General features: G+C 40.2%; 1 protein-coding gene across 1 annotated transcript; it reads right to left on the bottom strand.

Annotated features, from left to right (window-relative positions):
- Nucleotides 1–940: 940 nt before the first annotated feature.
- RPS6KB1 (ribosomal protein S6 kinase B1) lies at nt 941–23,895 on the bottom strand. Its single transcript, XM_075264731.1, has 15 exons — nt 23,705–23,895; nt 21,608–21,651; nt 19,925–20,045; nt 18,551–18,619; nt 17,096–17,243; nt 15,505–15,562; nt 14,382–14,482; nt 12,527–12,617; nt 10,701–10,791; nt 8,607–8,714; nt 7,189–7,251; nt 6,516–6,593; nt 5,452–5,559; nt 4,542–4,654; nt 941–3,741 (listed from the first exon to the last, which is right to left on the bottom strand). Exons 1-15 carry the CDS (start codon nt 23,834–23,836, stop codon nt 3,504–3,506), a joined length of 1,563 nt encoding a protein of 520 aa, XP_075120832.1. The 5' UTR covers nt 23,837–23,895; the 3' UTR covers nt 941–3,503.
- Nucleotides 23,896–24,103: the final 208 nt, after the last annotated feature.

Raw genomic sequence — 24,103 nt, 5'->3', positions numbered from 1 at the left:
TTTGGCCAAGAACCTCCGCTCCTCCATCAAGGATCTTAAAGATGGGTCGTCATTTCATCTTCCAACAAGACAACGACCCAAAGCACACAGCCAAGAAAACCAAGGCCTGGTTCAAGAGGGAAAAAAATCAAGGTGTTGCAGTGGCCTAGTCAGTCTCCTGACCTTAACCCAATTGAAAACTTGTGGAAGGAGCTCAAGATTAAAGTCCACATGAGACAACCAAAGAACCTAGATAACTTGGAGAAGATCTGCATGGAGGAGTGGGCCAAGATAACTCCAGAGACCTGTGCCGGCCTGATCAGGTCTTATAAAAGACAATTATTAGCTGTAATTGCAAACAAGGGTTATTCCACAAAATATTAAACCTAGGGGTTGAATAATAATTGACCCACACTTTTATGTTTAAAATTTATTAAAATTTAACTGAGCAACATAACTTTTTGGTTTGTAAGATTTATGCATCTGTTAATAAATCCTGCTCTTGTTTGAAGGCTCTAACTTATTTGTATCTTATCAAACCTGCTAAATCTGCAGGGGGTTGAATACTACTTGTAGGCACTGTATCTATTAAAAGCAGATAGACTGGTTTTTATTTACTGATTTTAGATTATTATTTTTTTTATTCTATTTTTGTATATGCTTATAGGGTAGTCATCTTACATGAGCTTTTCCTCTGCTAGTTATGGCCATAGGCAGTAACAGTCTGGAACTGACCCATTGATGTCTATGGGAGTGTGTTCTAGATATGATTTGTGCAGGATGGAGGAATACATAAGCTGTGACATCATCTATTGCCAGTAGTGGATGTAATGATGTGTCACTCTAGGTGTTATATGTACAAGTGTCAACGTCTATTCTGATCCTATATGTCTTGTTTGTTAGATACATGAGGGCACTTCTGCAATAAACACCTCTAGAGAATTTGCAAGTGTAAGGCTGCTCTAAGGCTTTATTGGACAGAGCGAAAATTGCAAGATTTAGTACAATATTTTAAATAAAGACAATCATCAAAATAGTTTAAAAAAAATGTTTCTTGTAAAAACTTGGTTTGGATACATAGATCATATTGGTGAGACATCCCCTTTACTGGAGTGGTTCAGCAAATACATTACTTTACACGCTTTGCCAGATACTGTTCATTGTGCCTTCTCAGTGTTTACAGCTAATCGCCTTAGGTTACAGACCACCCCTCTGGTCAGGTAGATGACTGTCCCTGTCCAAAAGCTACATATATCAGCTTATCTACCTCTCTCTGTATGTTTATTTACATGTTTAAACACAGATGAGGGCTTGATCAGTGCCTCTAAACTCTGGATACAAATCTAGAATTAATGGCAATTCAGAAACAAGCATGGAATAAACTGCTGGACCAAGCTGAAAATCAGGAAATGAGGTGGAAAGGAGACAGAAAGACAGGTGAAACCCCAAGATGAGGTGCAACCCCAGTTCAGAGCCAGCAAATATTTTGTGATTAGCATCTGATGAAAATTAAACTAAATTTCTTAAAAGACTGGCATTAAAGCAGCCTTAATGACCGCGATTATAAAGTGTGTACCTATATGGTATAATATAGTTATTTCCTATATAACACCTAAACTACAACCCACACTTAACACATCAGATTTATATTAATCATCAATGCAGATCACACTAAAATACAACTAAAAATGAGTTTAAAAAAATAAAAATAATCACAATCTAACCCATTAATGATTATGATCTGGTGTATATGGCAAATCATGTGTCTACCATGCAAAATACAAACACAGTTATACAATTTAGCAATATACTTTCTGTATAAATTCCTCACAGTTTTCTAGATCTCTGCTTGCTGTCATTTGTTTACTTTCTTTAGATAAAAATTAATCCATGGACATGTGATAGGCACAGAAATGGACAGCTCGAATCCTTTAAGTCCATTTTTTTGGGTGCAAAGAAAGCTCCCTTGTACTTGTAAGCGGTTTAACTAAAACTTCACTGTTATGGGTACACATTGTATTGGCAACTGAATTAACTTCTGGGCATTGAAAACATATTGCATATGATTGGCTAGCCAACAAGTGATTTTTGTAATAGCAGAAGCCATGGTAAAGTTCTGTGTTTTTGTCATGAATAGGTGTGGCAAGCTGGGCATCATACATAAGAGTATAACTGCAATGTCAACTGCACCAAATTGATGCTTTCTTTATTGAATCAGTGACATCAATACATAAACATTGTATGGCTTGTTTCCTAGGCTCAACTATAGATTGAAAGTTGTGTGTCTGGTTCAGGTGATGCTACCATACTCCATTCTAACTGTACATCATTAAACTTACAGGAATACAATGACATGAGTAAGAAAAACACTTATGTGATGCTGTTAGGTGCACAGTACAAAAAGGACCATGATTTATTTACCTCCTCAGATGCTCACAAAATTGCTTTGTTAAGGCAGTCAAGGTAAAGTTACCTTTATTTCTTTGTACCAAGAAGCCAAACAGCTATACCATTCATACAGAATCCAAGACCAGCATTGTCATAACATTCCCTAGGTCCAGGGACAGTATTCCCCCCTCTATGGAAGACATGAGCAGAAAGGCCATAATACTTTTACAATCGGAGAGTCCCAGCAGTTAAAGTTCTTCTTATAGCAGTAAAGGCTTACTATATGGAGGAATAGAAAAAAGGAAACAAGAAAAAATAGCAAAAGAATACATTACTGGTAGATTGTAACACTCCGGTGTCAAGGATCACATATGCCTTGAATTCTACTGAGACCTTCAATACTCATTTTCTTATATCCTAAATAGCAAAGTAGCTTGTTGCAAAAATGCAAGAAATCACACACTGATGCAGAAGTTACCCCAATGCATATATTTCCCAAAACACAATGGAAGACTGCCAATGGTTTCTGGGTAAAGCTAGCCCTCTCTAACATGGCATCAGGGAAGTTCATTATTATGTGTTTTGTTTGAAGAAAATGCTGTAATATTTTCAAATCATTGTGTGCCAAACACATTTCAGAGAAGTTCATTTTCTGTTACTTGAAACGCGAATCATTGTCCTTGCAGAATGATCTCATCTGTCCACTGAGCTCATTTTATGGTGATTTAAAAAAAAAAAAAAAATAATGTAAACTTGTAAAGTAAGATGAAATCCTTGAGCAAATATGTTTATCTTTCAACTATGGCATTGAAAGAGTATGCTGGGAGCTTAATACATTGCCTCCATTTCTGGTTACAGTTTGTTAATCTGCTTTTTTTGCACCACTGATTGAAATATATATATTTGAGCATATATATATAAATTATATCTTAAAAAAAAAAAAAAAAAAAAATTAACTGTTCGCGCCTTAGTCTTGCCAAACTGATATGTGTAGCAACCAAGACTTTCATTTCCCTGCTCATAGGGAGTTGAGAAAACCCAAAGCCTATATCATTTCCTTTGTTTTCAGTTGGGTTTCATCTTTCTTGGTTTTACCACCTGTACAAGTCAAAGTGTCAAGAAAAAACACTACATTGTCATAGGTTCATGCGTAGGTGCTCTGGTCGTTTGGGGATCAATGGATAGGCTTGCTTCTTGTATGGCCCAGCATTAGATTGTCTAATTGGTAACGGTGCTGATGCTTCTCCGCTTACTGTCACATCCATTTGTTCCACACCACTGGTTTCCATTCGGAAATCAGCAGGTGCTTGTGAATTGGTGGCTCCAGTAGCTGTTCCTCGTCCCCAGAAATCACCAGAGGAAAACTTTACAGGGCTTTGAAAAGAAAAAGAGAAGTTAAAATTGGCCAAATCTCAGCAATTTCTACATAAAATACATTTGGTAGAAATTCTATTTTTTTTTTTTTTTTTTTTATTTCTTTAAACCACCTGAATTCCCATGTGCATCAATATTTCATTTTCTATTACATATAGGAATAGAAAAACGAAAACAGATGAATCTGTCACATGATTGACACCTGATGGACCTGACTGACTATAATGGAGTACGTTGGCGTATCATTGTGAAGAGTGATGGAGAGAACATATCTGAACCTGGCCACAAAATCACAAGTTGTGTCACTAAACTCATCTAACCTCTCTCAATTTAGTCTCAACATAGTTAGGCAAAAAAAGTAATTCCTTCTAGAATTTTCTGATATCACATAACTCACTTTTACTTTTGTACATGCCCAAAGAGGGCTCATGACTTTCACAAGACACCCTTTGCTTGAATCACTCAGTAGGACATAGCCATACATAGACTTAATATAAAGCTTGTCAGTGATCATATGTTTTATGCCACTTGCGTACTTGTTAACCATATGGTTGCATTAATTGCCCATGTGTCTAAAAGTGCCCTTACATCTGTTAAGCAAAGAGTAGAGATGAGCGAACACTGTTCAGATCAGCCGATCCGAACAGTGTTCGCTCATCTCTAGTAAAGAGATAATTTAATGTATTGCCTAAAGGAATATCTCTTGGAAAATTAACACAAACTAAATTAAGCATCCGCACAGTTGTGCTTATAATATTGCTCACGCAAGTAAAGTAATGCAGAGGCAGAAATAAAGATACCTCACAGGTGTCCTTGGGCTTCCAATGAAGCGACGAGGTGATCGAATTTTTGGTTCAAAAGAAAACTTCTCTTTTACACTTTCAAGTACAGAGGGAGCCACATAAGTAAAACCCTACAGAATATAAAAGTCAGAAAGTTAACAAATGTGATTCAACAGAAAAATGATAAAAGAACACCACCGTACACAAATAAATACAAAAAGGTACACTGTATGTGCTGAAAATCTGAAGTATTACTGCTAGCTGAATGCTATGTATTATATGTAAGCGACCATTGAGAGACTGGCTTAGAAACTAAAGAAAGGTCAACAACAAAGTCACTACCTTACACAAAAATCTTTACAAGTCTAAGAGAAGTTGTATCAGAATTATTATTTCATTAAGAATATAAGTATTAAAAGTATTCCAGTAATCCACTAAATAGCAGATCACTGTCTAATAGGTGGGTGTACAACAACAAGAATAAGTGCCCCCATTATACTGTTAGAAGGGGGGGGGGTTGACAGGTAGAGCATTTACACTGCCACTAGATTCACTCTGTATGGGACTGACTGGCCCTCTGCCAACTCTAGTATTACCTTAGACATGAATGGAGTAATATTAGTTAGGGGATAACTTTAGATAACCAAAAATGCCCCTTTAACCAAAACAGGATGCATCAATACAAACACTTCCCAATATATATCTTGCTTAAAATTCAGCACCGTTTGCCTGATATAATTTCAGGACTGTGACCTCACATTTTCGTTTGCAAGCTCACTACCCCTCCCTGTGAGCAGTGCGGCTAGCAAACAAAACGTTGCAGCAGCACATGGCTGTAGAGTTGTATAGACCCCATTAATTAAAAAAAAAAAAAAAAAAAAAAAAAAAAGCTGAATGAACTATTGGAGGGACAAACTGTTAAACTTACCAAAAACACTTGGTTGGCACTTTCACTGAGAGTGGCATCATCTGGACTATCTACAGGTGTCTGACGTGTAAACTTTGAATCAAACTGACTCACATCTTCCTCAGATTGCTTTATAGAGGGGGGGAAAAATAGATACAAATAAACAGAAGGTACTAATACAATGTTCTAGTTGTTGCGAGTTAGTTGAGGGAATTCATCAAATCATCTATGCCAGTTTACTTGTGCCATATTCCAAAATATGCACCTTGCTTGCCACTTTACGCGAAGTGGGGATGAGAAGGGCATGCTGGCCAGGGATTCCACGGCCCAACATTATCATCATTCCAGAAAACTGTCATGAGTTATAAAGAAAACTAACCAGTTCCGAATGTAAATTTATAATCTGGAGCACAGGTGTGCACCCAACATATTAAGGAGGGTCTTTCACGACATCCAACTCCAATTCTTAGCATCAGTTAATAAGGGCAGCTCCAATGATTCTGGCACAATTGGAATTTTTTCCTCTAACCCATACCATTCCCAAGCAAACAATGCTGTTAGTTTTGTTGCCTGATGTGCTATTTAGACTCTATTGTCAGGAAGGCAGCAATTGGCAGGGGCAGGCAACATGTGTGATTCTGGGGAATAAATAAATAAATCGAAATGCACAAGGAATCAGTGGAGTGGTGGCTATTAGTGGTGGTAGATAGGTGGTGGTGAAAGGTCCTCTTTAAAAAAAAAAGTCTTGAGCCTCTTGATAATGCAGGCATGCCTCATGCCTGTCGTGGCCTTAAGACTGGCACAGGAAGCACCAGTCTTAATAAATTCCTCCCACTGTGTTTAAGGCTGCCACTTAATTCAAGTGTCATTTGCTTATATCATCCAGACAGCTAGTGTCCATAAACATTCACACACTCTATATTTACTTTTATTTGAATTTAGCAAAGTTAATGCATGTCTATTAAGACTACATAAAATGAGGTTAGTTATCAAAAAGAAACTGGCCCCCCGTCTTCGATCACTAACAAAACAGTAGTCCTTATAGATGAACTTTGGGGAAAAAAAAAGATAAAAATAACATATACCAAGAGTGGCTTGAAGGGAGGTTCCACCTTCCGAGCCAGGAGATCTTCCCAATTAATGTGTCTGAAAAATGGATGAGCCTAAAACAAAAAGTTGATAATTAATAGGTTTTCATAAGTGACATTGATGAACAACATGTTTTCTTAGATATCACAAGCTTTCCATCTCTTCTGTCTTCTCCAGTAATAAAAAAAACTTAAGCTGAACACATTATCAGGGGAAAGAACTTTCAAAGCTGTCAAGGCCTTATTCACATCTCAGTGTTTTGGTCAGTATTTTGTATCTGTATTTTCAACTGTAAAGTTTACAAACCTTTCCATAATACATTCTGTGTAGTCTCTACTCCTATTTTTGGCTTACAAGCACTGATGCAAAACACTGATGAGTGGATAAGGCTTAGTAGTGCCTGCTCCACTGGTCAACTTTAACAAGCCACTGAAACATAGTAAAAAAAACAACCACCACAAGATGTTATCAAAAATCCAGTGCAATCTGTCAGAGGAAGCCATTTTCAGGCAGGATAAACTATTGAAAAGCTGCGTGAATGATGCATAAGATACTTGAATATAGATAGAAATGACAAGTCCTACTGTAAACCTACACGCATTTACATTCTCAATATCTACACTGGTTTTTCAGACATTTAGTTGCAAATCATAAGGACTAAAAGTTTACCTGAACATCCCCAGCGTCAGCAAAACCAGCTCCCAGACGTGAGGCAGCGTTTCTTTTAAGCAGCTTTCCGAGAAAAGTAAAATAAATAAATGGAACATGTATAATAACAAATGCACACATAACTTGAATTGTCACTGATAAAATCCAAATTAAGAATAAAGCTTTATATAAGAAAAACCTGGTCAACATGCTGAGAACTTGGTACCACACTCTTAGTCTCTTCAATAAACTCAACCCTTCCTACCCTGATGTGTGCTGGTACAGTGGCTCCCTATACCATATATCACTGCCCTTTCATCGGGCTCTTCTAAATGTTGGCCTAGTCGCTATGTGCTGACCTCTTATTTATGGGTTTCTTTACACCTGGTTCCTTCCCACTGCGACATGTACCACAGCTGATTTTGTGCTGCCTGGCAAGGTGACCTTATACTTTACTATGAACCCAGGCAGGATCTGCTTTGTTTAGTTTTCTTATATTCTCCGTGTCTTGTGAAGTCATATTAGGAGAGAGTTCACAATAATACCGTTCTAAATGTCTGTTGCTGTCTCCCGTCATAGGATGACAGCAATGGACATTAAACTGTCACTGACCGATTCTGTCTCCGTTCTGAAGACACCAATAAAACATGACGGAAGCTATCTTCAGTCATGTTAGTTTACCTTTGTAACGGAAGATAGAGTCCTGCATGCACGAGTTTGTCTACCTGTTACAAAAGTAAACAAATATGATGGAGGATAGCTTCCATAATGTTGTTTACATTAGTGTCAATGGGAAGGGACAAAGAATCAGTCTGACTGTTCTCTGCGACAGCTTAATGTCTGATGCTGTCATCATATGACGGAAGACAGCAACGGACATTTACAACAGTAGTGTGAACTTGGATCCATTTTTAAACCCAAGCTCAAACTGAATGTAATTTAGGGAGTATAAACAAAAGGTCACATACAGTTTTTTGAAAGCAGATTTTGACTCAGAATCCGCCTAAAAAAAAAAAAAAAAAATCTTCCATTGACTTCAATGGGACCCGCTCGCTTCTTTTTTCTGCTAGCTAGTAGCAGAAAAAAGCAGCATGATCCTAATCGGATTCCGTGACGCAAGACTCCCTCCCGATTAGGCCCATTCATTTGGGCCTAATCTGGAGCAGATTGCTGCTATGGAATACCGAAGCACTGCATTAGCATTTAGTCGCGGCTAGCTACACGCCATGTTCACACACAGAATCCATTTTCCGTGTGAACATACCCTGAGATGTCACCATTCAATGTCTTGCGTCTCCTGATGAACCACTCCATAATTCGATTTAATCTGATTAGACTACAAAATTCTGTTCTTCAATAGACCAGTCCTTTTATAACATAGTGAAATACACAGGGAATTGAGCATAGCTCTGTATTTTGTGGAAATAAAAAGTACATACCTTTTTAAGTAAATCCCTGGCTTCTTGGGTGAGGTAGGGGGGCAAGTTAAGTTTACATTTAAGAATTTTGTCAATCGTCTTTTTACGGTTTTCACCAGTAAATGGTGGCTGGAAAAGAAAAATAAAATCTTGTTAAACAGACAGAGTGACAATACATTGGTATAAGAAAAAAAGTTGCATGAATTCATACGGACAGGAAAGTAGGTCATTAAGTACTTTTCTCTCCGCATGTTCCGTGTGGACAACGCACGGAAAGCACATGGACCTCATTATAGTCTATGGGGTCCATGTGCTTTCACTGCACACCGCTTGTCAATGCGTTCGGTAGTCCGTTTGGGGTGGAGCCCCCATATGGATTCCCTGAATGGATTACCGAATGCAGATGTGAACCAGGCCTTAACCTAAGGTTTTGAATAGACCCTTTCTCTTTAGCTACAGAAGCCTCCAAATTTGGTGATGGTCAAATGGCTGCAGCCATGAGGAAAAAAAATAAATTATCCCCTCCACATGCACTTGAGACTTATTTGCATAACCATTAAAAGAACATTCTCTGCCTTGCTTAATTTGTTTGCAGTCAAAAAGGTATGTTTTTACACCTACTGAAGGCCAGTACATGTAACTATTACTGATTTGAGAGACATTTTGGCATACTGAAAGAGTAACATGTAGATGTAGTTTTATTTAGCCTCCTACAGTCGATCTTGCCATATCTTCTGTAGCTATCAAAATGGGGTCACATGTTAGGGAATTCCACTTTACTGGCATTTCAGGATATCTGTGCTGCATGGCGCCCAAAAACCAAATAGTGCCTTCCCTTCTGTGCCTGGCTGTGCCCAAATTGCAATTTATACCCACATATATCATTAAGTACATTATCCTGGTCACAACAGTGGCATACATGTGGGCGCTACTGGGCTTTTGGAGTGCAGTTTTAGAGGTTTGGTATTTGGACGTTAAGTCATGTTTGCAGAGCCTCTAAGGTACCAGAGAAGTGAAAACTGCCCCTCCAAACAGTTTATCAAAGCGCGCAGTGGGCATTAGTATCCCAGACATGAATGCATAGCAGATGGTGAAAAGTGAATATGTATGCCTACTATGTCCTCAATTCTGGTTTCTCTTCCCTCATAAGCTATAAATTTGGAGTGTACCTTGATACACGTTTGAATAGCTTATACATTCCCTTCCACCCACAATTAGTTTTGATCTAATTATTTGGTGATTTTTATGTTCACATTACACAAGCTATATATTAATTTTTATTATTTTTCTGGTGATGTAGCAATATGAAGGCTTGTTTTTCGTGGTAAGAGATGAATTTTGTAAGTACACTATTTTTGGGTGCCTATAACTTAAGTTAAATTTTGTCAATTCTGGCATTATTTTTTACCTCTTTAATTTTTTACGTGCAGCGTAAAGCATAAATAACATGTTACCTTTACTCTGTGGGTTGGTACAATTACAGAGATACCCAATTCATTTTTTTTCATGCATTACTGATTTTGCAGAATAAAAAGCTATTCGGGGACATAAATCAATTATATAACATTTTTATTTTTCGGTTGACTGAGGTTTTTTCTTTTCTTTTTAACACCATGCAGACATGATCTTAGTCTTTTTTTTAAGAAGACCAGCACACGACTGTGTTTCACCTGTGAAACATGGTCCGCGTGTCAGCCAGATTTACCGGCCTGCACTTTGTGCTGGGAGCAGGATTCCTAGCAGTATAGTTACCTATGATGCCGAGTCCCTGCCTTCCAGCGACAAACTGTCCCGTACTGTTATTGATATGGGACACCATATTGCTGGGAGGAAAGGACTCCTAGCATCACAGACGGTCATGTACTGCACCTCTAAAGCCAAGAAGCTAGAACCTTCTGGGCTTTGGAGTTAGAGCCATTTAAAATTAGTGTTCCAAAATGTGTCCTACTCGGGATGACTAAATTTACTTTGCTAAAAAACTGAGCAGGGCTTGAGCTGAACTGTATATATTATATCCTCATTGGCTATTAGGAGTTAACACTTTAACCATTTAACATATTTCCTTCTATAGAGAGTGGTAAAAACAGTGTCTGATAACACATTTAAAACACTCACAGCTCCAGTTAGCATGTCATACATCAAGGCTCCCAAACTCCACCAATCCACCGCACGGTTATGGCCACTTCTCATTAGAATCTCTGGGGCCCTGCATGGAAAACACATATTCAAGGCTTTTTCAATAGATGTTGCTTGGTCCCACAGCAACATATGTGAAAGGCTCCTATTAGAACTACATTGATTGTACAATTAGACCAATAACAATACCCATAGTAACATGGGTGCAGAATTACATCATGAAGTTACGGCAAATTTTGTATAAATCTTTTATATTTATATATTCAAAACCTAGTTGGCATCTGCCCTACTCTTCTCATTTAACTATTTTGTCACAAATGTATACTTTAAGCATTTACCAGAGCTGGAACATAAGAACTAGAGCATACATCTTGGAATCATATTAACAGAGTTGTCCAAGAATTGGATAAGACTCTGGTGGCCAGGGGAGACGTAACAAACAAACAAAAATAAAAAAAACCTACACTACACACAAAACCTGTCCCCGACGTGGTTGTTCACTGCCAGTGTCAGGCTGCAGCCATCAAGTGGGTTGTAGGACTTCCAGCGCCGATCACACAGCACAAGACCGATCAGTTGCTTTAGCAGTTGCTGATAAGGTACCAGTGACATGAGATATGTCACTGGCCCCTCTCTAGCGACAGCTGAGCCTATCGATCGGTCTCTGTGGTCACATGAGATGAAGGACTTCCGGAAACAAGGACAAATGGACATCAGTGGTATCAGAGAACACTAAGAACATAAGAGTATGTTTTTCTATTATGATACAGCTCACCAAGTCTCCACAGGGATTTGTAAAATTCCTATTTTGAAATAAAAAAAAAAGTGTTCCAGTTCACACTTCTAAACCCTGCATATCCTTAAAAGAAACACTATATATATAGTTCTCTGCTTGGACGTGGTAGTAGCGGCAACAAACTGGCCATAAATGAGAGATACAGCCAATTGTTTGGACAGAGGATCACCGCTTAACCACTGAATGGCTCCATTGCTCACGTGCTAGCCAAAGATCAGAAACACCGCAGACCAAGGAGGAGAGTCCCAGGCCCAAATGGAGAGGAGAGCATTCAATGTTTGTTATGGTGAAATCTCTCCGAAAACACATCCCAAAGAGATTTCACTGTATTTTAAGGCTCTTGCAGGGGTTAAATATACAAACTGGAACATCCTGTTAAGTTTAAATCCTGCATTTGTACATTGGGCAAGCTGCAGGAGACATGAAAAGCACACATGGGGGGAGGTGCCAATTGTGAACAATAATGCTTTCTAACATGTGGATTGCAGATGTTTTTTTAAATTTACTAGTGTGCTAGTTACTTTTTTTTTTTTTTTAATGTACATTGTGAGCGCATATAGGGCTCACAATGTACCCCCCCCCCCCCCCATCAGTATGTCTTTGTAGAATGGGAGAAAATCCACGCAAACACGGGGAGAACATACAAATTCCGTGTAGATGTTGTCCTTTGCAGGATTTGAACCCAGGACTCCAGTGCTGTAAGGCTTCAGTGCAAGACACTGTGTTGCCCCTTACTTTTATTTTTAGGGGCTCCGTGTCATAGGCTCTGCTTGGATCAGAATTTTATATTTGCTTTTACAAAATGCTATGTTTTGATGCAGAATTGTCTGAAGGAAGACTGTGAAGTGCCCATTGGAATTTTCACAATGTGCCAGATATCTACTTTCAGAAAAATTTATTGGTATGGTGGTATAATTATTTAAGAATTTAGGATTTATGAATGTCAATAGTGTGAAAACTGGCAACAAAATGGTTAGTACAACCAAAACATTAAAAATAAAAAACTCACATGTATTCTATGGTTCCACAAAATGTATGTGTCACTGTGCCATCATGAATGGATTCCTTGCAAAGTCCAAAATCTGTTAGTTTTACATGTCCTAGAAAAAGGAAAGCAGAATTTTACAATTTTATATTCACAATGACTATATCAAAATGTCATTGCTGAAGTTTAGGACTGGGGTGTCAGAGAACTTGCAAGTGGCGACAGATGCGGAAATTTTGTGTGACTTAGTTTAATATTTTAACAGCATGCTAAAACCTGGTAATTTCTGAGCAACTATTAGGGTATGTTCACACGGCGGAAAGTGAAGAGGATCACTTTGCACCACCGGCTTTTTTGTGCGCCTAGCCAATGCAGTGCATCAGCATTCCGTTGCGGCACCCTGCTCCTTATTAGGCCTGGATGAAAGGGCATAATCAGGAAAGGGTCTTGTTAGTGGGAAAATAACTGAGCGACTCCCATTGAAATGAATGGGAGGCATTTTTGCAGGCGGATTCTGTGTCAAAATCTGTCTGCAAAAAAACTTAGTGTGAACATGCCCTTAGAAGATCAGTGGTTCAAAAGGACATGCGAAAGGTTTAGTGTCCCCAAAACCACCTGAATGATTCTCCAATTCTTAAATTATGATAGTGTAGTGTCCGTCACAGTGCATGCCACATTTGTATGCACATAAAGCCACAACCACCCACCATCAGTGGAGCCAGACAAAATGGTATCCAAACGGATCCTAGTTGTGGTATAATATACGCTCCAGCACAAGTAAGTATGTAGATACCTATTGATTGACTAATCTCTTGGATCATCCAGCAAACGAGTACGGGCTAGAAAGCTAAAGTTGTAAAAGGGTAGTTTACATGAGCCCTTGTAAGGACTGGAGCTATGTTTGGGGTCTATGGCTAGCCTTTCTTAGGGGTTTCATAGAGAAAGAACCAGCTCCTATCACAGGACTATCACCACCTTCTCCGTTATGTTATGTTAATAGCCTGCATTAGGGCTGGCCCAGTAACATTTTGAAAAAAACAAAACAAACCCACACAACTCATCTAGGCCACTTGTAACCTGCACTAGGTTGGATTTTAACCACTTAAAGACACTGCCAATTTTCGTTTTTCCCTCCCCACATTTCAAGAGCCATAACTTTTTCATTTTTCAGTTCACAGCGTCCACATCATGGCTTATTGTTTGCAAAACAAATAGTGCTTTGGAAATGCACTCAATATGATGTACAATGTACAGGGGAGCTGTGAAAAAAAAAAAATAAAAAAAAAAAATTCTGAATGAGGTGCAATTGGAGGGAAAAAAAAGCATTTGCGCCAATTTCATATGGATTTAATTTTATGGTGTTCACTGTGGTAAAAATGACCTATATTCTGAGGAGGAGTACAAGCACAGTAATACCAAATTGATTTAGTATTTGTAATGTTTTGATACCTTTTTAAGAAATGAAAAACTTTGCAAAATAGAAAACATTTTTTGCATCTGTCACCATATTGTGACAATGTGGGTATGGAATCTTTTTATACGGGACAAGATGACGTTTTTATTGATACCATTTGGGGAAGATCTGATGATTTGATCACTTTTATATAGGAGGCAAAGTGTTGGAGGGAAAGAAAAAAAAAAAAAAGCTATTTGGCCATTTTGAATGTTTTCTCCATTCACCATATTTGATAAATATTTTAATAGTTCGGATATTCTGGAGCAACGGGCTACTTAATGTGTTTACTTTTATATATGATCTAAGAAAAGGGGGGAGGGGGTGTTTATACATTTACGGCATACCCACAATACTGAAGCAACAAATAAGCAGACTTCTCTTAATCTGTGCAGAAGACACAGTTTCAAGTTATTGTGTTTTCACCTTGATGGTTAAGCATAATATTCTCTGGTTTCAGGTCACGATAAATTATTCCTTTCTGATGCAAATGTCCCAAAGCCATTGAGATCTCAGCCAAGTAAAAGCTGAAAATAAACACAAAATATATTAAGAAAGGGACTAGCATACAGGATCAGCACTGATTAAAAAACAAACAAAAAAAAACACCAGACTCTTTCAAATGACTAGTCAAATTTTACCACTGGTCATCTTTCAGTTCTTCAGACTGTTCCATCAAGGTATCTTACTGCCATCAGAACATAACAGTCCTTGCCATTTCCATTCACAGAATTAAGTCTAGATTACATGGAGACTTTTTGTTGTCACTAAGGGGGCGTTCACACTACCGTCGGTGTCCGACATGTAGTGTCCGCTCAAAATCTGTCACGGACACTAGGCGCGGACACTAGATGTGTCCGTGACACCTGTCATTCACTTGAATGGGCATCGGGTGCGTTCTTTTGCACTCCGTGCCCGTCCTTCTCTGTCCGCAAGAGAAGATGTCCGACTTCTCAAGCGGACAGAAAACCCTGCATGCAGGGTTCCTCTGTCCGCTTGAGAAGTCAGACATCTTCTCTTGCGGACAGAGAAGGACGGGCACGGAGTGCAAAAGAACGCACCCGATGCCCATTCAAGTGAATGACAGGTGTCACGGACACATCTAGTGTCCGCGCCTAGTGTCCGTGACAGATTTTGAGCAGACACTAGGAGCGGACACTACATGTCGGACACCGACGGTAGTGTGAACGCTCCCTTAAAAAGCAGTCTGTCAGCACCAAAAACATAAAACCAGACCCAGCACTATATAGTTCTCAGAACTGAGAGTACAGTGCTATAGTTTATTTGTAGAATGGCTGCTCCATTGAGCCCCAATCAGTGGCAGTCAGAGCTAAGAATCACCACCTGCCTGACACCACCCTCCTAAAAGTAGAGAAACTAAATTGGTGGTCAAAGCTCATTTGTAATAGAGCTGCGATCAAATAAATAATAAGCAAACGCCCCAGAGTTGGCTTATTGCATCCTTTATACAAGATAAATGATGGATGGCAGAACAAAAATAAAACATTTCAAGGAATAACAGAACACAGAAGAAGCTTATTTTACTTACCAAGCAGTATCTTCCATAAATATCCCTTCACGTTCCAACTGCATGAAGAGCTCTCCACCTAAATTAAAGAAAGAAAAAAACGGCAAGGTAATGCTACAGTTTGACTGACTAGAAATTATGCAGACGTCAATATGATCCCTTCTATTTGAAGTATGCTGCTGATACCTAGTAGGTATTCACATTCCAGTTACTGAAAACTATTGTGAAAGTAGTCCTCTAAACAGCGTCAGCATTTAATGGGAATCTGTTAGGGTAATTTGGGACACTGAGGCTGAGTTCACACAGGGTAATTCAATGGAGCCGGTTTGTTCCTGCTCCCAGAAAAAAAGAAGCGACATGCTCATTCTTCAGGCGGATTTGTCTTGTGACATCCGCCTTAAAGGGGTTGTTCCATCACAAGGATCCTATCTATACTGCTTGTTAATGTGGATGTAAGACTTTTCCTAAATACACTGCTTCAGCAAAACTGCTTTGTTTGTCCACTATCTTACTTTATTCAATTCTTTGTGGCCACAGCCCTGACTTAGCTGCTCATGAGTCAAGTGATGTATCTGCTGCTCTCAGGGGGAGGGAGGAGGGGCTAAGTGCACAGGAGCCAGCCTGTGTATCTAGCTATTCCTGTGTCTACACCACGTGACCTAGGTCCTGCTATCAGATAGAGGAGAGGAGCTGCTTTCATTTCTTCTGTTCTCCCAGTTATCAGGCTAGCTAATTCAGTTGTGTTCATTATGGCAGAGACAGGCAGTCTCTGGATGTAACACAGAATGGAGTTGCTGCTGCCTGTACTTCATAGTCCAATATGGGTGGGCGGAACTACACCCGAATTTGCGGGCGGAGCTAAACGGCAGGTTGCATGTGAAACCCCGCCCACCAAATGATGCAAGAAACCAGGAAGAAAGAAGATTTTACAGCAGTAAAGACTGCTGAGTATGCGAGGTGGGAATACCCCTTTAAGACACACACTATTCCTGAAGCGGACTGGAATCTAAGGTGGCCTCCACGTCAAATTCCAGACCAAAATACCCAGTGTGAACCAAACATCCCTTAGGTTTTTGGCAGCTTAGTGTTCAAATCACCCCTTCATAATGCAATTCGTGGGCACATTAAAAGTGAAAACAGGTTTATACTCAACGCCGTGGTGTCTCTGACTTTACTGAAGAAAGTTATTTTTTCGTTTTTTTTTTAACCCAGCCGAGGATTGCATTATAAAAGGGCGATTTGGGACACTTTAAACCTGGGGTTAAGTATTCCAAATCAACCTGACAGGATCCCTTCAGTATGGTGTTAATCTTTTCCAAAATGGACAATAAAAAGCATTTGCAAAGGCCCTATGCTAACAGCACTGCCATTCAGCTGACAAACACTTGTAGGTTGTCTGATTGCATCTTTTACGCTGAAGATAGCCATTGTCAGCAGCACAAAGCTAATGGATGAGAAACTATTGCAAAAAAGATCATTCCTCCCCATTAAGTTTGCATTGGCCTGAGTAATTAGGCCAATGCAAACAAGTGCTGATCAAAGAATGTCTCAATCAGCACTTTTACGGGACCACCTCTATATAATACAGCGTTAGGTGTATAAGGCCACTGACCACTAAGATACTCCAGGATGAGGTAGAGTTTTCCACCAGTTTGAAAGGCATAAATTAAGTCCACAATAAAAGGATGTTTCACTTCTTCTAAGATATTACGCTCTGCTTTTGTATGTGCTGTGTCTTTTGCATTCCGCACAATCATTGCCTAGGAGAAATGGAAAAATAACTTCAATATAGGAGTTACTGCATAAACTTGACACTTCTGAAAAGCAAGTACATTTGAAGAACCACCATTATGTGAGGTTATGCAATAAACTGCATTTGTATTTTTAAACAATTGAATTTGGCTTGGCATGGAAAAGCTTTCTTTACAAATGCCATACGAAGGGAGGACATCACTGTGAGAAAAGAATCTCAGAAGGTAGTACGGGGGACACAGTTACTTTGGCTAACAAAGAGGAAACTGTGAAAGCACATTTAGGGCCCATTTACATTATATTTTTGTTGCTTGTATCAAACGCAGAACTCAGCTTTCCTTTCTTAAAGGAAGTCTGTCACCAGGGTGAAGTATAATAAACTGACAAAGGTAGACAGTCATGCCTTTTCCCCATCCCCAGTACAATACAGACATCGTACGGATGAAAAAAGACGAACAGTCACTGTATAGCTCAGGCAATCTTTGTCCCCATAAATTTGTTCCCCATGTTACCAAGATAATTTCACAATATGCAGATGAGCAGCTTAGAGCACTGAGGGCAGTTCTAATTCTGCAAACTGCTACGCCCCACATTACTCTAATGGAGTAGTGGAAGGAAATATGATCTAGCATGGGAGTCAGATATTAAGTGTATTAACCCCTTAAGGACCAGGCCATTTTTTGGTTTCGCTTTTTCGTTTTTCCCTCCTCACATTTCAAGAGCCATAACTTTTTCATTTTTCAGTTCACAGAGTCACATGATTGCTTATTGTTTGCGGGACAAATTGTACTTTGTAATGGCACCATTCAATATGCTGTGCAATGTACTGGGAAGCTGGAAAAAAATTCAGAATGAGGTGCAATTGGAGAAAAAATGCATTTGCGCCATTTTCTTATGGGTTTAATTTTTACAGCATTCAATAGGCTTCCGGCTGTCATAGCAACCAATCACCGCCCTCATGTGACGTTCAGGAGGGCGGCGATCGGCAAAACATGGTGGCGCCCATGCCGCCGGCGCCGTTTACACACTGCGGTCACTTTTGACCGCAGTGTGTAAAGGGTTAACAGCAGCGATCGGCTCGGGCACCGACCGCTGCTGTTAGTGGCAGGTCCTGGCTGTATGATACAGCCGGCATCTGCCGTGTATGGAGCGAGCTCAGCGTGTGAGCTCGCTCCATACATCCCCATGCGACCCATGACGTACAGTTACGTCAAGGGTCGCTAAGGGGTTAAGGGAAACTATGTACATGTACAACGACTTTTTTTTATTTTTTATAAGCTACTAAAAGTAGTAAGTAAGGAAACATGTAACTTACCTTTTTAAGAACTTTCATGGCAAAAATTTTTCCAGGATGAGCTCCTAGGACTTTGCGTACTTGAAATACCTGCACAAGAAATGTATTTTTCACACTCTGGGATTTCAATGACAATAAATATCCTATGGACAAATACTGATTTTCTAACACCAAAAGTACACTGTCCACTGCAGATTGTTCACATGTGCATTTACAGCCTCTATTCAGAGTTCTGTCTGTTTTCCCCAGACAAAATAAATAAATAAAAATTAGAGTAGTATTCTTGCTGGAAATCTCAATAAATAGCATTAAAATTCATTTAAAAATAAATAAAAAAAATTACACACACCTGTCCCATTTTCTCCGTTGTCGTCCCTCACCTCCCAGTTCGTTTGCTTTCCCAGGTCTCTCCCGGTGTTGTGCTGAAGACACTAATTGGCCAACCAGCGGTCTCAGGAAGAAGACCTGTGATGTCACAGGTATTGACATTCAGGCTCTTTGCTGATTGGCACGAGAGGTCACATGACTGCTGAGGTCAATCAGTGGCTTCAGCACAACGCTGGAAGACAGGCTACTATGCACTTTTTTTTCCCACTGACCCAGCTTTAAAAAGGTTGTCCATTTTTGTATGTACAACCCCTTTAACATGACAAAAGTTACAGTAACACTGAAATCTTTACATAAAAAATGAAACCCTCATTAAAGGGATCCTATCATACAAAGACAATTTTTTTTCTTAGTAACACGTTGGAATAGCCTTTAGAAAGGCTATTAGTCTCCTACCTTCTGTTGTCTTCTCCGCGCCGCCATTCTGTAGGAATCCCGGTTCTTGTCGGTATGCAAATTAGTTCTTTCGCAGCACTGAGGGTGGTCCGCAACGCTCAAACAGAATTGGGGGCGTCCCCAATGCTGCCAGAGAACTCTCTCCAGCGCCGCCTCCATCTTCGTCAGGAGAGTCCTCTTCATCCTCTTCTTCCGGCGCAAGTTTCAGACTTTTAGGCCTCAGGCAGAGCAGACTGCGCATGCCCACAGGCCACGAGAAAATGGTCTGAAACCTGCGCCAGAAGAAGAAGACGTTCGTGAGGAAGATGGAGGCGGTGCTGGAGAGAGTTCTCTGGCAGCATTGTGGACGCCCCCCAGTACAGTTTGAGCACTGGGGCCTGCCCCCAGTGCTGCGAGAGAACTAATTTGCATACAGACAAGAACCGGGATTCCTACGGAATGGCGGTGAGAAGACAACGAAAGGTAGGAGACGAATAGCCTTTAAGGCTATTTTGGCGTGTTACCAAGAAAAAAAAATGTGTTTGTATGATAGGATCCCTTTAAGTCAAGGTTTTGTGCATTGGTTTTGTACCAATCTGCTAAAAGAACTGAAAAATAGTAATGATCTCTTACCTTCCCATAACCTCCTTTTCCAAGAACACGAAGAAGCTCAAAACACTCTGGCCTGATCTTTTCTGGACCCTTATTCACACTGGTCTCCGAGATCTCAAACTTTTCACAATGTTCCATGCCACTTCATTGAAAAAAAAAAATGCATATTATATCAAATGTCATTAGAGAAACACCTTTATTGATTGCAAAAGTAATGAGATAAGCAATACATACAGTAATTTAAATCGATAACCCTCACAGTGATGCAGAGTATAAGTCTCAAATGGGGAAAAACCCTTTAACTGCCACAATGATTAACAAGTTCTTGCCTTAGGTAATATCATGACTGGATGACCAGAGATAAGAGGTCATTCATTGCCTGCTCTAGGTGTACAAAAAGTCAAGCCCTTTTATGGTTAGGACAGAAAAAATAAAAACTGAGCTTTGATTGCATCCTTCAAGTGGACCTTCTACCACCTCCAATTTTTGCATCCTTCTATAGGTGTCACTAGACTAATTTCATGTTTGAATTTTTTCTCTACTCCAAAGTGTCCCTGTTATGTTCAGCTACCAATGTGCCAATTATATTCTGTGAGGTAGGCAGTCATGCGCTGGAGCAGACAGTTTGGGTATCAACCATATCCTAGTAGTCGCACGACCACTGAAGCCAATCAGTGGCTTCAACGGACCTTCGGAAGATGCCACCAGAGCAGAACAGAGACACACGGGACGACACCGAAAACAGGTGAGTATGCGTTTTTGTGTTTTGTTTAGTTTTTTTTTGGGGGGGAGGGGGGGGGGGAAATTTAATGCTCCTGTCTAATTTCAAATGTAAAAGGAGTGTCCACTTTTGCCTGGACAACCCATGTAAAGAATGCAAAGAGCTGGAGTTGGTGAAGGTAGTGATAGGTCCTCTTTAAAGACAAAACATGCTACACCCTTAAGAACTACCAAGCCAGACTAAGATTCATCTAGGCAACGTTAAAATTAAAGGGGTGTTCTAGTTCCTACTTTTAATCCCAGCAAAGGCTTAAAGAGGACCTTTCACCAACTGTAACCCCTTACAATATTCTGCTGATTACAGCGCAGTTGTAATTTTTCTAGTGCTGACTGTTCCTGAGCAATCATTTTTGTTTATTTCAGAACAATCATGCTCTCTACGGTCAGATAAGCAGCTCTAGGCTGCAGAAAACAGATATGAACTGCCCATTTGACAGTTTCTGCATAGTTATGCCCTCTGATAACAGCAATGATTGATCAAGAACTAGGAGGGCTACAAAGAAAAACAAAAAACAAGTGCCAGAAGTGACGAGGTAGCGCCTATTGAAGGATGTAAAGAGTTGGTGGAGGTGGTGAAAGGTCATATTCTGTATACTCTCTTTTCATCTGGAGGTCCAGCAGAGTCTCCATTTAGATCCCTTGCGTTCTTGACCTTTGCCCCCCAAGTGAGTGATACAGCTAATCTGTGGCTGAGCAGTAATGCCTTATTTAAATAGAGCTTAAACCTCTCAGACACAGGTTGGCTGACACTCACATGTGGGCAGAATGTCAACAAAGAACTGGATGCCAAACTGAGACTCTGCTGGATCCTCAGCTGAACAGCAAAGAGTATACAGAGTGTGATTTTAAACCTCCATATGGGAAATGAAATACCACTTTAGACTACCCACAGCAATTTAACACAAGGCCAATACTTTAACTTACAGGTCATATGACATGCCCCCATGGTCCATGAATTCATTTATGTTCTGTAAAAGAAACAGAATTAACAACAATCAATCCAAAAAGACCACCATAATAAAGTGTGTTTACCTTCATATGATGATCTAGTGACCAACACCCTCACAATCAGCTAACTAAAGAAGTCACAACCTCTTGCTAGTAATAGTATATAGGACTGAGCTGCTACAATAAGCACAGCCACTATGTTTAATGTAAGGAAAACATTTGTTTTGTACCGTGTTAGCCAGTTGGTAGGAAATATAAAAAACAGAAAACTTGAGTCTTCCGTAGTTGATACCTTTTTTTAATGGCTAACTCATAAGTAAATTTACCTGAGGAACAAGTGAGAGCTTCGAAAGCTTGTAATCTGTCATCATTATGAGTTAGCCACTAAAAAGGTATCAACTACTGAAGTTTTTTATGTTTAATATAGTATTCTACCTGGTATACAGTGAAGAAGCACAGTGCTTTCTATCAGTGGATCATATCAATGACCTACTCTAAGGAAAGAAGTTAGAAATATGAAAATACCCAAAATGCCCTTGTATTTTTTCCCCCTCTATTTTAAAAATGTATGGCCTATCCACAGAATACACCTCAAATGTCCTAGGGCTGTTTATGTGCAAGAGACAGTTTCTCCTCCATCTTGGTGTAGCGTTTGGCAGCTAGTCTCCATCTAAGAATGAAAACTACAGAGCGAGGCCAAAGGGGAAAAACTACCAAAAATAGCTGAAGAAGTCATAATGGCAGAACATAGGGGCCTATAATTAATGGAAAAGTGCCAGAACTCTAATATAAAAAGCTGATATTCTTTACAACTCATTTTCTATGATTTAGACACCAGCTTCTATGCCTTGCCTGACAACTGGATGGGGTTTAAAATGCAACTGCATACACTAAAAAAATGCATCAAAATAATGGCATTTTTATCCCCCCATAAAATACGCGCTGTAAATTTAGTCTGAACAATCTAAAAGCGGCCCAGGTTTTCAAACAGCATCAGACACTTTGGAAAACTTGGCACAGACAGTAGGGAGTTTATTAAGACTGGCATTTCCTATATCCGTCATAATAAAGTCGCCTACTGACACGTCTTGTTATTAAGAAGTGCCAGCCTTATAAATCAGAAGCATGCCCTTGTGCCGCAACTTAGATCTATGCAAGTCATGAATAACACACAACAATTTTATGACGCAAGTTTTTTAAAAAAATAATAATTTATTTTGCAAAATGTGATGAGTGAGGAAAAGAAAGATTGATGTGGCACCTTCTTTGGTGCACTAGAGGGCCATGTGCCAAGGATGCACACCAGGAAACTGACAGAGATGGGTTAATATGGGGCAACAAGGTGGCTCAGTGGTCAGCATTGCAGCCCTGCAACGCTGGAGTCCTGGGTTTGAATCCCACCAGGAACAACATGTGCAAGGAGTTTGTATGTTCTCCCCGTGTTTGCATGGATTTCCTTCCATTCTACAAAGACATACTGATAGGAAAATAAATGTACAATACATTTCCTGTTATTAATTTACCTCCTCCACTGTATACATTGATGCAAAGTTTTTTGGAAGGTTGGATTTGCAGGAACATCATCAGTATAAATCCTGGGTATCTACATTTGTGAAGTTGCAACAGGCTTCACTCCTAGTTGTGTACAGCAGGTGGACCACTATAAAGCCTGGGAAAGCTGGGTGACAGCCCCTGTGCATATACATAACCGATCGATCACCCAGCCCCCTGAGACAAGTTACTGAGGACCTCTTGTATCCATGCAGGTGACATTGTAGGAGGAAGTGTTATGACGTCTCCAGGAATCACCGTGTACATGGCAGCTCTTCAGAGCACACCACCAGCCTGCACCGCTCCATACAAGAGTCTGTGCCTGCCAGCTGTCCTATAGACTGCAGCGCTTAGCGGCACAGCGTCCCCTAGCGGCGCCCAGCACAGGGCTCCGGGGGTTCTACATTATAGAATGCAGAACGGCCTCACGCTGCAGCCGGTTGTGCAGTCAGGTGACGGTTGGGGCAGTAGTTAGGCCTCCAGTCCTCAGTGGCCTCCGGGTGGAGCGCACTTTCTACTCACCCCGTCCTCCAATTCTTCATCCGAAATAGCGTCTTCGGGCTGGTCTAGGTCTATATCAAACACGCCCGCCATGGCTTCGGACGTTCTCTGTTTCCCCGCGCCGCACTTCGGAACCCCGTTCCCCCGCCTCATGGGCTCCAGCACAAGGCCGCCATCACCGGACGTGGAAGCGCAGCGGCGCTCCCGTACGACTCTACTTCCCAGGTCTCCTGCGTGCGCGCACCCGCCAACTCGGGGGTGCGAAAGATTAGGAAAAGAATCAACAACACGCACATGCGCAGGCCACTGGTCATTGAACCTCTGCAGGATTTGGCTCTGGTTTTATCCACAGCTGAATAATAAAGCAAATAATAAATACACAAATGTGTGCTACTACCGGATGACGTCTCATATATACAC

The sequence above is a fragment of the Leptodactylus fuscus genome, chromosome 2, assembly GCF_031893055.1.
Source record: "Leptodactylus fuscus isolate aLepFus1 chromosome 2, aLepFus1.hap2, whole genome shotgun sequence".
In the NCBI taxonomy this organism is placed as follows: Eukaryota; Metazoa; Chordata; class Amphibia; order Anura; family Leptodactylidae; genus Leptodactylus; species Leptodactylus fuscus.
This window is presented reverse-complemented; position numbering and strand designations above follow the sequence as displayed.

Bases quoted from the DNA above. Each gene is read 5' to 3' on its own strand.
- RPS6KB1 (XM_075264731.1), bottom strand. From the start codon at position 23,836: ATGAGGCGGGGGAACGGGGTTCCGAAGTGCGGCGCGGGGAAACAGAGA. The intron at 10,792-12,526 runs GTGAGTTTTTTA...TTTTCCATGCAG, and splicing joins TGTGGAACCATAGAATACAT to GGCCCCAGAGATTCTAATGA. The intron at 8,715-10,700 runs GTGAGTGTTTTA...TTTCTTTTCCAG, and splicing joins ATGACATGCTAACTGGAGCT to CCACCATTTACTGGTGAAAA.